Genomic DNA, 15585 nt, shown 5'->3' with positions numbered 1-15585 from the left:
GAAACTTGCTTAAAATGTCAGCCCATTGAGATGAAATATTGTTCAGAGTTAACAATGTAAATTTACATTAAAAAGTCTCTCGTACACTCAGGCAGCAACCAGTCCTCATATATATGAAGAATCCAAAATACACTGGATTAAATGGCTGAGTAACAGTAGAGCCAATGGATTAATTTTATTCTTTTTACTATTTTGGCATCTGCAAATGTTATTGTGTACTACAGTCTGAATCATTTGAATGCACAATGTTATCTGACTTCACAGGAGCTGTGGGAAAAATGCCATGCTTTTAATAAAGTGCCTTTCTCACCCAACAAGTACAATTTACTCTTATTTCCAGGAAAGATATACATTTAATCCACTTTTGTTGTTAGAGATGATATTGGACTTTGATGCAAAAGGGTAAGTATAATTTTACTCTTATTTTAAAATATATTGGTTGCAATTATGACAATAAATTTCAAGATGCCACATCATTGAAATGATCACATTAATTAATATTAAGTTCAAATCTGTCAGTAATTCAACACAAAGAGTATACCAGTTCATGTAATTCTCCAATTCAAATGCTTTTTTCAATCCATGTGTTTTAGTTCAGTAGTTATTGTTCATTACTCTTGTACCAGGATAAGTTTGGGCACTGACATTATGAGGAGAATAAGATGACCATTGTGTATTCTGATCTCTAAGCTGATAGCATAATAATGAGGCTTTGAGAGCAACATCTTTGGATTTTTTACTGTTAACTTACACAATGGGAGAAAAGAAGCAACTATTTGCGCTTTTTGTAAAATGAATTAAAATCTAGCAATTCTAGAGTCTAAGATATATCTGTCCAACTGAATCTTTGAAAGTGATTCAAGTAGTTGTATTTATCACTATGTTTGGGTAAATGTAGTATGTTCTAAAGACAGGCAACCATCAAGTAGATTAATGAATGAATGATTTATCAAGATAAATAACTATGTCCAGAGAGTGATATAAAGGCTACCGTACTCCATGACTCCAGACTTCTAACTTGCAAGGAAAACCCATGCTCAGCTTCAGGATTCTCATTGTCTGTCTCGGTTAGCCAAACAGGTCATATGACCCTCTGAGAACTTGTCCCCGAAATGGGCACCCTACCACATTCCCCTCCCCTCATTTAACTTCTCAATGAACACATTTCAAAAACAATTGAACTATTTACAATGTTATGCAACAAATAACACTCAGTCCCTTTTAATGTTAAGTCAGTCTGGGGACTTCCTGATCCTTCAAGAGCATTTTAATTCACTAGCAGTAGCAGCGGTAACTTCGGTTTGAGCCTCAATGGGTGGACTCTTGACTGTGAAGGTGCATCAGTGCAGATAACTTTTCCAGTTCCGACTGGAACACTTTGATGTCAGATTCCAGCATCCGCAGTAATTTGCTTTTATCCTACTGGAACATTACTTGGTTCTTCTGGGGTAGTGTGCTGCAGCATAACTTTCATTCAGAGCAATATCACTGACATTTTCGGAGCGGACAGCCCCATTGGCTCTGTGTGCAGTGCTCTCCCTCTCAAATGGTCCAGATGTTTCTTTACCCTTTTTCCTTGGACCACTATTTCGTACAACACTGTGCCTGTTCTGGGCATGACCATTCCAGGGATCCAATTGGGGCCAGCACTATTATTCTTTACATACAACAAATTGTCCTCTTCATATGCCCTCTCAGTTTTTGTTGAGTTGTGATGCTTCTTCTGTGCATTCTGTTTTGTATCTGTCCTCCAGCCAGATTGGGAAATGTAAGATCCAACCTTGCTCTAATACGTCTGCCCATTAGTAACTTGGCAGGTGCAATACCTGTGTGTATGCAATTGGGAAACGAGCCAGTTTGATTTGTAGAGAGATTAATGAATATTTCCTTGTTGCAGCTTTGAATGTTTGGATGGCTCTGTCAGCCAGTCCTTATGAAGCAAGATGGTAAGGGGCATTTCAAATATGTTGAACGCCATTGGTTCTCATGAAATGCTGGAACTCTTCACGCGTGAAAGCAATCCCATTATTGGGCAATCTGTGGATGGCGAATGTCTGTCACAAATTTTCAACAGTTGCTGATGAGTTGGCGGACTTAATTTTGTGTATGTCCAACTATTTGGAGTGAGCATTTATTATGAGCAGGAACATGGTGACCACGAATGGGCCTGCAAAATCTATGTTTAGTCACACCCAAAAGCGGACCTGGCCACTCCCAGAGGTGCAATAAGGGGCCACAAATAGCAACTTTTGCTGCATTTGACATCGATCACATTGTTTTACCAGATCCTCAATGTCGGTATCTATACCAGGCCAGCACACATAACTGCATCTTTGTCATCCTAGGATTGGCTTACAAGATGTAAGTCTTGTAACAATAAACCTCTGGCGGGAGTGGGAACAACCACTCTTAAGGTAGCCATGAAGAAGCTGCTGTGGTGACTTGCCTATGACCCACGAAACCCGTGGAACTGCTTTCTTGCATTGGAATCCCTATACGTGCTGTGCTAGGTTGTGTGCACGCACCACTAACCTGTCCTCAGAGCTCAGGTCACTAGATTCGCACCTTTTAGGACTAGTTGTAACTTATGCCCTTCTGATATCACACTGACGTGGGATTTAAATTTGACCTGGGGGAATGATTCCAGGTGTGGTCATTATGAGATGCAAATTTATTACAATTACAATCCTCAAGTTTGACAGCAGGAAATGTAACCTGCCCATTAACAGTGGGAGGGGACGATTGTGTTTTGGATTAACACCATGGGAAAGCACATGTAGGGCCTTCTCGTGATATTTTATAGTTGTGTTACTGAACATACTCAATCGGACTGGTTGTAGAAAATCCCAGCCCTGCATTCACTCATACTGTAATCTCACTTTAATCAGCCTGGCTTCGTCAGTGGGCTGGATCATGCTTCTTTGCAGGTTTGAAGATGGTGGGGCAGCAGGCACGGCAAATCCAGTGGCTGGCTTGCCCACTGCCAACCCGCCTGCTCCTGCAATCGCACTGGTGGCAGGAGTAGCATCGGGGCCTGCCTCTGTTGTGGGCCATTAATGACCGCTTAACGGCCTTATCCCATTGCAACTGAGTTAAGCTGGCAGGGGAGAGGCCTGTCCCCACCCTCTGAAGAGGGTGACACTACCACACAGCAGGATCCCGAAAGCAGGCAGGGTCTCCCAAGTTCTCAGTCCTCTGGTAGATGACTGCCAAGGCAACAGTGCACAGCAGTCAGCAGGCTGCCTCTGCCTCTGCTGCGGATGTTGAATTGTGGAAGTTTAGAAAGATCAAGAAGATGCAGTTGCACAACATGGGCATGGGCGTTAATCACTTATATATAATATTGACTAGTGTAAATAAACTCACATCAATGTCACCCTGACAATGGCTACTTGTTTAATGAGCAGTGTTTCTGTCAGTCTGAAGTGAAAGCTTAGTTCCTGCACAAGATAAAAGCAGGTGTTTCAGTCCAGGGCCTTCTCCTTGTGCTATGTTCAACCTTCCCAGGCCTGCAGATTGATAAATAGTGCAGGGGAAAAGGATCTTCAGGGCATGGGAAACAGTGCAGGAGAGAAGGGAGGGGAGGGAACCCTAGGTGGTGGACATGGGTCCCTCCATTACTGACCCCCTGGGTTCAATGGAAGGCTCCCCCAAGGTGCAACCCTCGTCCACAGGTTCTCCTTAACCTCATAGCCTCTCAAAGCCCAGCCCTCTTGCCAAAACCCATTTTCTGATTCATAAACACTTACAAAGTTCATATCTGTTGCTGAACACATCCTCAAAACCTGAGTGCAGTAAGGGTAATGGCCACAGCTCATGATGGAGATATTGGTATTTGAACACTGTTGGCCTCTGATTAGCTCCCAGCTCTTTGAGGCAGGAACCCTGCCTCTAAGGTATGGAAATCCTGATTCCAACCTATAAATGCTGCTGGGCAGTCATTCTTTCCCTGGTGGGCACTGACATTTTAGCAGGGCAGGAGTTGGGCAGCATAGTGTCTTGTATAATTCAACCCTCTTTCAGATTGGATAATGTAAGTGGTTTGAAGAGAGTCAATTTAGGCACCATCTTAAAATCCTAGACATTAACAGCAAATTCTACTCTAATTTCTGAATATGTGTTAAATTGGGAGAAGATCCGTGAAAATCATTCCTTTAATTTGGGTTACATATTGGGGTTTTTGAATTCAGCCAGATTGTGAACAAATGGTGCTCACATTTCAATGAACATAAATCATAAAATCATAAGTTTACTTTTAGTACATAGAAAAGCTAGGATAAATGATATTAGCCTGTTGTAATGTGTCAGGCATAAACTGTAATACAATGAAAAAATTCAAAACCAGTTAAAAATATCCAATCAGTTTACACAAGAATAAGACTAATAATTTCAGAAGAATAAAAATGACTTCTGCTTGTGTCTCTTTTACATTTAGAATTAGTTAGATCTGATGAAGGATAACATTAGTCAAGAATTGAGAAATCAAGTATTTCAATGTAAAGGTTTCCAGTGGCTGATGGGCAGCACAATCAGAATAAGTATAATGGACATTTGACTTGTGATATGCAGAGTGTTTACTAGTCAAGGATTTGTCAGCCAAAAGTGCACTGACATTAACAACAGTGGAAATCATGCTACCAATTGTTCAAAATAGAGACAACTTGTTCATCAAACTACTTCAATCTTTGAGTCACATCTTAATGAAGAGGTAGAGAAAGAAAGAAAAGGCAGAAGAAAACCCTGCACTTTGGATCCCACTAGTTTATGGAACATTCTGCCTGGTGTATTGAAAGTCACATGAGGACACATGGCAGAAACCTGTGACCCTGAGTAGATGTCATCCTGGAATTGAGGGACAGCCAGTGACAACTCCATGGTATGGCTAAGTATAATCCAAAATTAATCTAATCCTTATGCAACAAACTGCAAACATCAGCACTTGAAAGCTTATGCATATACAATTTAAGCAGACACAATTGTTCAAAAGTCACAAATATATATAAAATAGGATTACAAATGGCACCTGTGTGTCCTTTGGTTAGCATGGACAAGATGGGCTGAATGCCCCCCTCTTATGCTGTATCATTTCTACATTCTATATAAGTGTGCACAATTATGGGCGATTTAAATTCCAAGGATGATGTGCTCTGCACTGACAGCTTGTGTGACTCAGAATTTAAACTCTGATATTCTATGCATTGTCTCATTGAAAACCATTGTATAATTTAATTATTAATAACTTATTGTCTACTGTTTTCTCCCTCACTAGCAACCAACTCATCTTGATGGTTGAGCACCCCTACCCCCTCAACCAGCTCTCAGACATTTTATCCCATTGCCCTTTTTCGACTATTGAGAAGAAGTATGGAAACAGAAAATAAGAGCAGGAACAGGCCATTATGTCATGCTCTCCTCATTCCCCTTAACACACTCGATTCTAGAAATATATTGATTACTTTCTTAAATATATTCACCAACTTAGTCTCCACATACCTCTGTGGTAGAGAATTCCACAGGTTCACTATCTTCTGGGTGAAGAGACTTCTCCTCAGCTCAGTCCTAAATGGCCTACCCTGAATTCTGAAACTGTGGCCCATTGTTCTAGACCTTCCAGCCAGAGGAAACATCATTCCTATATCCAGTCTGTCCGGCCCTGTCAGAATTTTATACCTTTCAATTAGATCCCGTCTATTCTTCTAAATTCCAATGAATATAGATCTATTCAACCTAATCTCCCTCATATGACAATTCTGCCATCCCAGGAATCAGTCTGATGAACCTTTGCTGCATCCTGTCTATGGCAAGTATATATTTTCATAGAAAAAAGTCTAACAATGCACAGACTACACCAGATGTGGTCTCATGAAGACCCTGCACAGCTGCAATAAGACATCCTTGCTCCTGTAGACCATAAGATGTAGGAGCAAAAGTAGGCCATTTGGCCCATTGAGTCTGTTGTGCCATTCAATGAGATCATGACTGATATGATAATCCTCAACTCCTTACCCAATTTAAGAACATAAGAACATAAGAACATAAGAAATAGGAGCAGGAGTAGGCCATCTAGCCCTTCGAGCCTGCCCCGCCATTCAATAAGATCATGGCTGATCTGTCGTGGCCCAGTTCCACATTCCCACCCTCTCCCCATAACCCTTAATCCCCTCTCTCATCAAAAACCCATCAACCTGCGTCTTAAAAATATTTAGCGAGGCAGCCTCCACCACTTCAACGGGCAGAGAATTCCAGAGATTCACCACCCTTTGAGTGAAGAAGTTCCTCCTCAACTCCGTTCTAAACCGTCCCCCCTTTATCTTGAGTCTGTGCCCCCTAGTCCTACTGTCCTTTCTGAGCAGGAAGAGTCTCTCCACCTCTATCCTATCCATCCCATTCATCATCTTATACGTCTCAATGAGATCTCCCCTCATTCTTCTAAACTCTAACGAGTACAAGCCTAGTTTATTCAGCCTCTCCTCACAGCTCAACCCCCTCAACTCCGGCATCAGCCTAGTAAACCTCCTCTGCACTCCCTCCAAGGCCAAAATATCCTTGCGTAAGTATGGCGCCCAAAACTGCACACAGTTCTCCAGCTGTGGCCTCACCAATGCCCTATACAGCCGCAGCAAGACCTCCCTACTTCTATATTCAATCCCCCTCGCTATGAAGGCCAGCATCCCATTCACCTTCCTGACCACCTGCTGCACCTGCAAGCTGGGTTTTTGCGACTCATGCACAAGGACCCCGAGGTCCCTCTGCACCGTCGCCTGCTGCAGTTTTTCGCCACGTAAGTAATAATCCTTCCTACCATTATTCCTACCAAAGTGGACCACCTCGCACTTGGCAACATTAAATTCCATTTGCCAGTTCCTGGCCCATTCGCCCAGCCTATCTAGATCCTTCTGTAGACTCTCCACACCCTCTGCACAATTTGCCGTTCCACCAATCTTGGTGTCATCAGCAAATTTCAACACCATACACTCGGTTCCCTCCTCCAGATCATCTATATAAATGGTAAATAGCTGAGGCCCCAGCAGGCGGGTAGAATTAGGGACCTTGTGGTGAAGGATCCTCTTGGGGAGAGTGATCATTGTATGGTGGAGTTTCTGGTGCAGATGGAGGAGGAGAAAGTGGGTTCCCGGACACGCGTCCTTTGTTTGAATAGAGGGGAGTACGGTAGGATGAGAGAAGAATTGGCGAATGTGGACTGGGGGAGCGCGTTGGAGGGAGGGTCTGTTGAGGAGCAGTGGAGGATCTTTAAGGAGATCTTTCTTGGTGCTCAGCGGAAATTTATTCCGATGGTCAAAAAGGATAGTAGGAGGAGAGGTAATAAGCCGTGGATAACGAAGGAGGTGAAGGAAAGTGTTAAACTAAAAGCGGAGGAATTTTGAGTAGCTAAGAGTAGTGGGCGAGAAGAGGATTGGGAGAGGTTTAAATGTCAACAAAGATTGACAAAGAAGTTGATAAAGAAGGGTAGGAGAAACTATGAAGCTGGGCTAGCGCTTAATATAAAAAAGGATAGCAAGAGTTTTTATAAATATATAAAAAGGAAGAAGCTGGCTAGGGTGAATGTTGGTCCTTTAGAGGATGAGAAAGGGGACCTAGTGGTAGGGGATGGGGATATGGCTAAGGTATTGAATAACCTTTTTGTTTCTGTCTTCACAGAGGAGGACGTGAATAATTTGCTGGATGTTAGCGATGGAAAGGTGGTAGGACTGGAGGGTCTTAATGACATTACTGTTACTAGAGAGGCGGTGCTCGACAGACTGGAGGGGCTGATTGTGGACAAGTCCCCAGGACCGGATGGAATGCATCCGAGGGTTCTGAAAGAAATGGCGGAGGTGATAGTGGATGCCTTGGTGGTTATTTTCCAAACGTCGCTGGATTCCGGGGAAGTGCCGGATGATTGGAAAACGGCTAATGTTACGCCGTTGTTTAAGAAGGGTGCCAGGCAAAAGGCGGGGAATTATAGGCTGGTTAGTTTAACGTCTGTGGTAGGTAAAATGTTAGAATCTGTCATTAAGGAGGAAATTGCGAGGCATCTTGAAGGGAATTGCTTGATAGAGCAGACGCAGCACGGTTTCATTAAAGGGAAGTCGTGTCTGACAAATTTACTGGAGTTCTATGAGGATGTGTCTAGGGCGGTGGATAGAGGAGAGCCGGTGGATGTGGTCTTTCTAGATTTTCAGAAGGCGTTTGACAAAGTGCCTCACAAGAGGTTATTGCAGAAGGTCGAGGGACATGGAGTTGGGAGTAGGGTGTTAACGTGGATAGAGGATTGGTTGTCAAATAGGAGGCAGAGAGTGGGGGTCAACGGGTGCTATTCGGATTGGCGGATGGTGACTAGTGGAGTGCCCCAGGGGTCGGTGCTGGGGCCTCAGCTTTTTACCATTTATATAGATGATCTGGAGGAGGGAACCGAGTGTAGAGTGTCAAAATTTGCTGATGACACCAAGATTGGGGGAACGGCAAATTGTGCGGAGGGTGTGGAGAGTCTGCAGAAGGATCTAGATAGGCTGGGCGAATGGGCCAGGAAATGGCAAATGGAATTTAATGTTGGCAAGTGTGAGGTGGTCCACTTTGGTAGGAAGAATGGTAGGAAGGACTATTACTTACGGGGCGAAAAACTGCAGCAGGCGACGGTGCAGAGGGACCTCGGGGTCCTTGTGCATGAGTCGCAAAAACCCAGCTTGCAGGTGCAGCAGGTGGTCAGGAAGGCGAATGGGATGCTGGCCTTCATAGAGAGGGGGATTGAATATAAAAGTAGGGAGGTCTTGCTGCAGCTGTATAGGGCATTGGTGAGGCCGCAGCTGGAGTACTGTGTGCAGTTTTGGGCGCCGCACCTGCGCAAAGATATTTTGGCCTTGGAGGGAGTGCAGAGGAGGATTACTAGGCTGATACCGGAATTGAGGGGGTTGAGCTATGAGGAGAGGCTGAATAAACTAGGCTTGTACTCGTTAGAGTTTAGAAGAATGAGGTGAGATCTCATTGAGACGTATAAGATGATGAATGGGATGGATAGGATAGAGGTGGAAAGACTCTTCCCGCTCAAAAAAGACAGTAGGACTAGGGGGCACAGCCTCAAGATAAAAGGGGGGCGGTTTAGAACGGAGTTGAGGAGGAACTTCTTCACTCAAAGGGTGGTGAATCTCTGGAAATCTCTGCCCGTTGAAGTGGTGGAGGCTGCCTCGCTAAATATTTTTAAGACGCGGGTTGATGGGTTTTTGATAGGAGAGGGGATTAAGGGTTATGGGGAGAGGGCGGGAAAGTGGAACTGAGCAGCGACAGATCAGCCATGATCTTATTGAATGGCGGGGCAGGCTCGAAGGGCTGGATGGCCTACTCCTGCTCCTATTTCTTATGTTCTTATGTTCTTAACCGCCAATCCGAATAGCACCCATTGACCCCCACTTTCTGCCTCCTATTTGACAACCAATCCTCTATCCACGCTAACACCCTACCCCCAACTCCATGTCCCCTGACCTTCTGTAATAACCTCTTGTGAAGTACCTTCTGAAAATCAAGAAAGACCACATCCACCGGCTCTCCTTTATCCACCGCCCTAGACACATCCTCATAGAACTCCAGTAAATTCGTCAGACACGACTTCCCTTTAACGAAACCGTGCTGCGTCTGCTCTATCAAGCAATTCCCCTCAAGATGCCTCGCTATTTCCTCCTTGATGACGGATTCTAACATTTTACATGTCCACGTCCCTTTGTATTCTTGTGCTAATTATAGAAGCTATTGAGTTATTATGGTTAAGGATATGATTGTAATTCTTAAGGAGGTTAAGACACTGGGATACTTGGTGTGGATGTGCTAAATATTTCTGGGAGATGGGCTATGGTGCTAAGATGAAGGAATGTCCAATGACAGAAACTGTGAGTTATAATATTGGATGGGCTACTATGATATTTAAGTGAGATATGCTGGTATATTATTGGAACTAGAGTTAATATTCATGAGGTTGTGGCTGTGATACTTATTGAGGTTTGTACTGTGGCGTTTGTCCGGTTTTGATGACATTTATGGACTTTGTTCTGGAATATTAATGAAGGAATGTGATGTAATGTTAATGTCTGTATAATGATATTTACAGAAATTATGCCATGATATATGTGGGATATGTGCTGGGTTATTTATGGGATATGTGTTAGGGTATTTACTGTATTGTACTATGAGATTTACTATATGTGCTATGATATCGATTTGGATTTATTACTTGTAGATAATGCTCTGTGATATTTGTAGAAATGTACTGTGATATTTAAATGTAATGTGATAACATAAATGTCTCATCATAACCACCATAAATAAACTGGAATTTGTTATTAGTTTTTGTTATGATACCAGTGGGTGCTTTGATAATTTTGTGAGATATTCATTGGAGTTCCATGTACATATTAATGGATATATTTTATGATATTTATCAGGGTTTTTGTTAGAAAGATGATATGCCTGGATATTGGAGGGGTTTTGGTTGTGAGATTTATAGATGCATTGTGATCTTCTCTGGGATGGACTGTAATATTTGAGATTTATGTTGTCATATTTATGGTGATTATGATGAGACACTTATTGGCATCATGTTTAGGGGAAATGTGCTGGGATTTTAATGAGGATGTGGTCTGTTAATTATGGAGAAAATGTTATGATATCTGTGAGGTGTTACTGGAACATGTATGGGGATGCATTTGTTATTCATTAGGTTGCACTGTGATAATTATGTAAATTTACTATGCTAATTATGGAGAATATGTTGTGATATTTGTGGAGGATTGCTTTAATGGCAATCAAGCAATGGAACATTTATGGTTTTGCGTCATGACATTTATGGGTGATGTCTTGCAATAGTACAGCAGATGCACTACTCAGTTTATTGGGATCCAAACCAACATATTTACAGAGAGGTTTTGTGAGATGGGTGTAAAGTTTGCTTTGATATTTATGTCATCTGTGCTGGGCTAATTTTTGAAGTTCATGCTGATAGTTATGGTAGATGCCCTGCGTTATTTATTGGGTTTATGCTGGGACATTTATGGGGATTAAATATATGAAAGGTATGCTGTGGCTTATGAGTGTGATGGGATTTTTACGTGGAACATATTGGCATATTTACTGGTATTTTTGTTGCGATATTGGGGGCTGGTATTGTGATGTATATATGGATATTGTACTGTGCTATTCATGACGGGGGACAGTCCCTTGGCTCTGGCAGCTGCTGTAGTATTCTCCTTCACGTGTCTCCATGAAAATAATAAATAAAAATGGATATGATTTTCAAATTCACACTGCCACTGGCCCCATATATCAGGGACTAAGAGGTTCACTGATTATGCTTTTCCATACATTTAAAATCAGTATAATTTTACCACAAAGTTGGAAGCTAATAAGAAATATTCCTGTGGTGGCTGACTGAAAGAAATATTCATCTTGTACTATTCACCTGACGTTTATTTATAAAATATATATCCTTCTTATAAAAAGTTATTCAGCTGCCATCATTAGTTAACAGGGCAATCCTACTTTGTTGTCATGAAACCTTCCAAGCTCTTCCTTCATCTTTTAATGATTATGTTTACTTTAATGAATGGAAAATTGTGCGCAGTGTGCTCACAATTTCCTAACGTACAAGTCCAGCAGCACAATCTTAGAAAATTAGCCACTGTTACGGCAGAGATAGTTAAACACAAATTGTTACATTTATTTTGAACAACAAATTTTAAGTTATTTTTTATTGCAATGTTATTGCATAAACTACAATACCATACTGATTGTACTATGTTAAATATATAAATATTTTGCCATATGATGGCATAGGAAGTCACTCAGTTGTATTAAAACCACTATGAAAAGCAATTACCCACACGGACTGCAATGGTTCTAGAAAGCAGCAAGTGGGGATGGGCAATAAACACATGACGTCCACATCCCTTGAATGAATAAGAACAATATCAATTTCAATTATACACAGCTGAGTAATGTCCATCCATGGACACTAGCCAACCACCATCACAGTATTTAAGTGACTTTTGAACCATCTCAAAATGGGTTCTCTATACGACCCAAATGATCATTCATATCCAAAAATCTATTAATCATTCTGATATTAATTCTGAAATTGATGTTCACCAGTTTGTACATCTGTCACTCCGGTAAGCTGCTGTGAGTTAACCTGAAAACAACTGCAAGTCCATATATTTCTGCTAATCAAAATTTAAAAACATCTGACTTTCAGTTAACACGTCAGTTCTACTGAATAACAGATAACAGATTTTACTGTATTCACTTGTATACAGAACTTAATTTTAAGCACAGGTTCAAAACAAAGACTTTTCATTATGATTTTTACTTATGTTCCTCTTCCAATACCATGTTTCTATTCATTCATATTGTTTAAGTTTCTGCATCTCCTTGTAAATCTTTCTGTTTGCCTCAGGAGAGGCCACTTTATTGAGTGGCAATTTATAAATGGCTTTGTTGTTACTGGTCATCAGTAGAAACACGAGTGTGGAAAGGCAGAAAGGCCAAGTGCCTGCAGGTAATCCAAACTGGAAAAGAACACAAAATCAAAGAGTTATACAGCACAACAATACAATTTTAGTAAAAACAGTTGAGGTCTGTATGTATTACATTGTGGCACAGTGGTTAGCACTGCTGCCTCAAAGCGCTAAGGACCTGGGTTCAATTCTCAGCTTAGATCACTGTTTGTGTGGAATTTGCACATTCTCTCTGTGTCTGCGTGTGTTTCCTCTCACAATCTGAAAGACGTGCAGATTAGGTGCATTGACCTGAACAGACACCAGAGTATGACGAGGGGAATTTTACAATAACTTCATTGCAGTGTTAATGTAAGCCTTACTTATATCCAATAAATAAATTTACCTTAGGGTGGTATGATGGCACAGTGGTTTGCACCAATGCCTCACAGCACTAAGGATCCAGGTTCAATTCCAGCCTTGGGTCACTGTCTGTGTGGATTTTGCACATTCTCCCTGTGTCTGCATGGGTTTCCTCCTGGTTCTCCGGTTTCCTCCCACAGTCCAAAGGTGTGCGGGTTAGGTTGATTGGCCATGCTAAATTGACCCTAGTGTCAGGGGGATTAGCAGGGTAAATATGTGAGGTTACATATGAAATAGGCTCTGTGTGGGATTGTGGTCAGTGCAGACTTGACAGGCTGAATGGCCTCCTTCTGCACTGTGGGGATTCTAAGATGTTTGGAGTTGAACCACAACTGCAATATTATAAATTCTGGTGGGGGGCGGATTTTTCGCTCCCATTTTTATCGGCTGGGATCAGCATCGGGCGGAATCAACAAAGGGAGTGAAAAACCTCGCGACAGGACCAAATCGCTTTTCATAGTGATGTAAGGTTGCTGAGGCCAGCAGTTATAGTTCCGCTTTTCCTGTCTGTTGTGACACTCTGCATATTTTAGGGAAAATTCTACCCTGTGCCTTTTGGCTAAGTCACTAAATTAAGATCTGCCAGACAATTTTTTCAAAGAAGAGCAGAGTCGTCACCCTTGTGGTTTGTGGTGCAATAAATAGACAAGGCAGGGAATCTCAGTTCCATCTAATGTATATCCTGCATGATATGGGAATTCAGGATGCTTTTCCTATCTTGGACAACCATAGATGCAGCAAATATTGTCAGCTCAAGGTTTTTGAGCTTGAGCAGCAGCTGGTGCCAGTGCAACGCATCTGCAAAGCCAAGAGCTATATGCGAATACAGGTCTCTGCTGGGTTCAGGAAGTCCAACTAGTTTAGCAAATATGGGTTCTGGAGTGTGGTTAGGTATGTAGATGATGCATGAGATATGGAGATGTGTGTCCTTCTCCAAATCTAGCTGTGCAATGGACGCCCCAAAGGAATGTCTATCTAGCCACAATTTTTTTTTGTTGGAAGTGAAATTGTAACAGGAAAGTAATGACTGAAAGAAATGCAATTGGATAAAATCAGGCTCAAGCAGTACTAAAAAATGAAGCTGCAATAAAAAGGCAGAAATTAACATGGGCTGGAATTTTCTGGCCGTTCTCTGGTCCCGCTGCAACGAACGGAGGTTTGGCTTATCAAATGGCTGAGGGAACTTGAAGGGCTCAGTGGGCTGTTCCTGCTCCTAATTCTTAAGTATTTATCATTCTTGCATGTTTTATGTGCAAACCTTCAATCTGTGTAAGAGAATTTGCTCTAATACTTGTAATTGAAATACGTGTGATGAAGCAGGTTCAAAATGGAAGATGGAGCGAAACCAGCATGGCACTCAAAGTATGTTATCGAATGTAATTAGTATAGTAGTCAGACTGATATGACTGAATGAAATATAACCAATATAATTACCCATGTAACCCACCAAAGTTGGTATAGTAAACACTTATTAATGAATATAGACAGTAGCCTCCTGAGGAACACTGGACATTGTCCAGTTGTCCAGCTTAATATGTGACTATAGCAAAAAGGAGAGTAAAATAAACATGTTTTCTTCACTAATTGATCTAAGTTAGCTAAACCACGATTATTGTATAAATAGAATAGTTTAGATAAGGGCAGAGACTGGAACTACCATGGTTTCAAGGGCAAAGAGATGTATTAATGAGGGACCAATCTCAAGCAGGGTAGATAAAGGGCTAGCCCAGAAATAATGATGGCTAAAATAAGGAAATCTAAGGGTAAGATAAGAGTTCTGAGATATGGAGCTGTAATGTGCATAAAAAGACTGTAAGCAGAATGATTCATTGGATTGATCCGGACATCCCGGCTTTATTGTCTTGTACTGGAAAATAAAGTCTACTGTTTGGAGGATTACGACTCAGACTCTCTGTTTCAAACGGTTAAAATCAGTTGTCGTCCTGGGGAACCATGACATCTGCTGGGGACATTTTAGAGTCTTGATGAGGGTCCTGGGAGTTTGATGGCTTTCAGTCCCTTGAGTTTCTCTAAAACCTCTGTTGATATTAATTACTTTAGGTTCCTCACTCTGATGAGGCTCTTGGCGCCAATCTGTTTAGGTTGTTAAGAGATCACTATGATCAATAACTTCAAACTACTCCTGCAATCAATATTCAGGGTGGGAGTTTCCGGCCCTTCACTGCAGTGGGATCTGCTCATCCAGTTGAAGGCGAACCCTGCAGCAGGGTGGGTGAGCCGTGCAAAACTCAATAGACTTTGATGGACCAGCAGTTTATGGTGAGCTGCCTCCGCTGTGGGAAATACACTGGAAAGTCCCAGCCTCGGTTTAGTACAATCTGATAATCTTGCAATGATTTACATAAAATTAGCTGAAACGACAGAAAAGGTCAACCAGATAGCAATGTTAATTTTTCTGTTAAATTTTCAAAACAGTTCCCTAAAGTGCGATCTGTCCTTAAAAATTTGGTAGGGTACTTTGCTTTGTCATTGCTTTTTAAGAGAGCTCATTTTATACAAATGACAAAGTAGATGCCACCTGGTGGTAAGTTATTTAAATTTCTGTTTCGAAAATACAAAACTAAGGGCAGGGTTTTCTGGCCCTGGTTGCCGCCTGGATTGTCTGGTCCTGCCGAAAATCAATGGAGTTTTGGCTGGACCAGCAAATCTCTGACAGCGGTTCCTG

At 41.8% G+C, this 15585-nt stretch overlaps 1 protein-coding gene across 1 annotated transcript in view; it reads right to left on the bottom strand.

Moving 5' to 3' along the window:
* Positions 1 to 11830: 11830 nt before the first annotated feature.
* Positions 11831 to 15585, bottom strand: part of LOC145339395 (urea transporter 2-like) — a 63402-nt gene continuing 59647 nt past the window's right edge. Inside the window, exon 9 of the mRNA XM_080183886.1 lies at positions 11831 to 12548. Coding sequence (XP_080040012.1) covers positions 12381 to 12548 — 168 coding nt within the window. The 3' untranslated portion in view covers positions 11831 to 12380. The remainder of the gene's footprint in view (positions 12549 to 15585) is intronic.

Source organism: Carcharhinus amblyrhynchos, chromosome 1 (genome assembly GCF_965287045.1).
Source record: "Carcharhinus amblyrhynchos chromosome 1, sCarAmb.v2.hapA, whole genome shotgun sequence".
NCBI classification, from domain to species: domain Eukaryota; kingdom Metazoa; phylum Chordata; class Chondrichthyes; order Carcharhiniformes; family Carcharhinidae; genus Carcharhinus; species Carcharhinus amblyrhynchos.
This window is presented reverse-complemented; position numbering and strand designations above follow the sequence as displayed.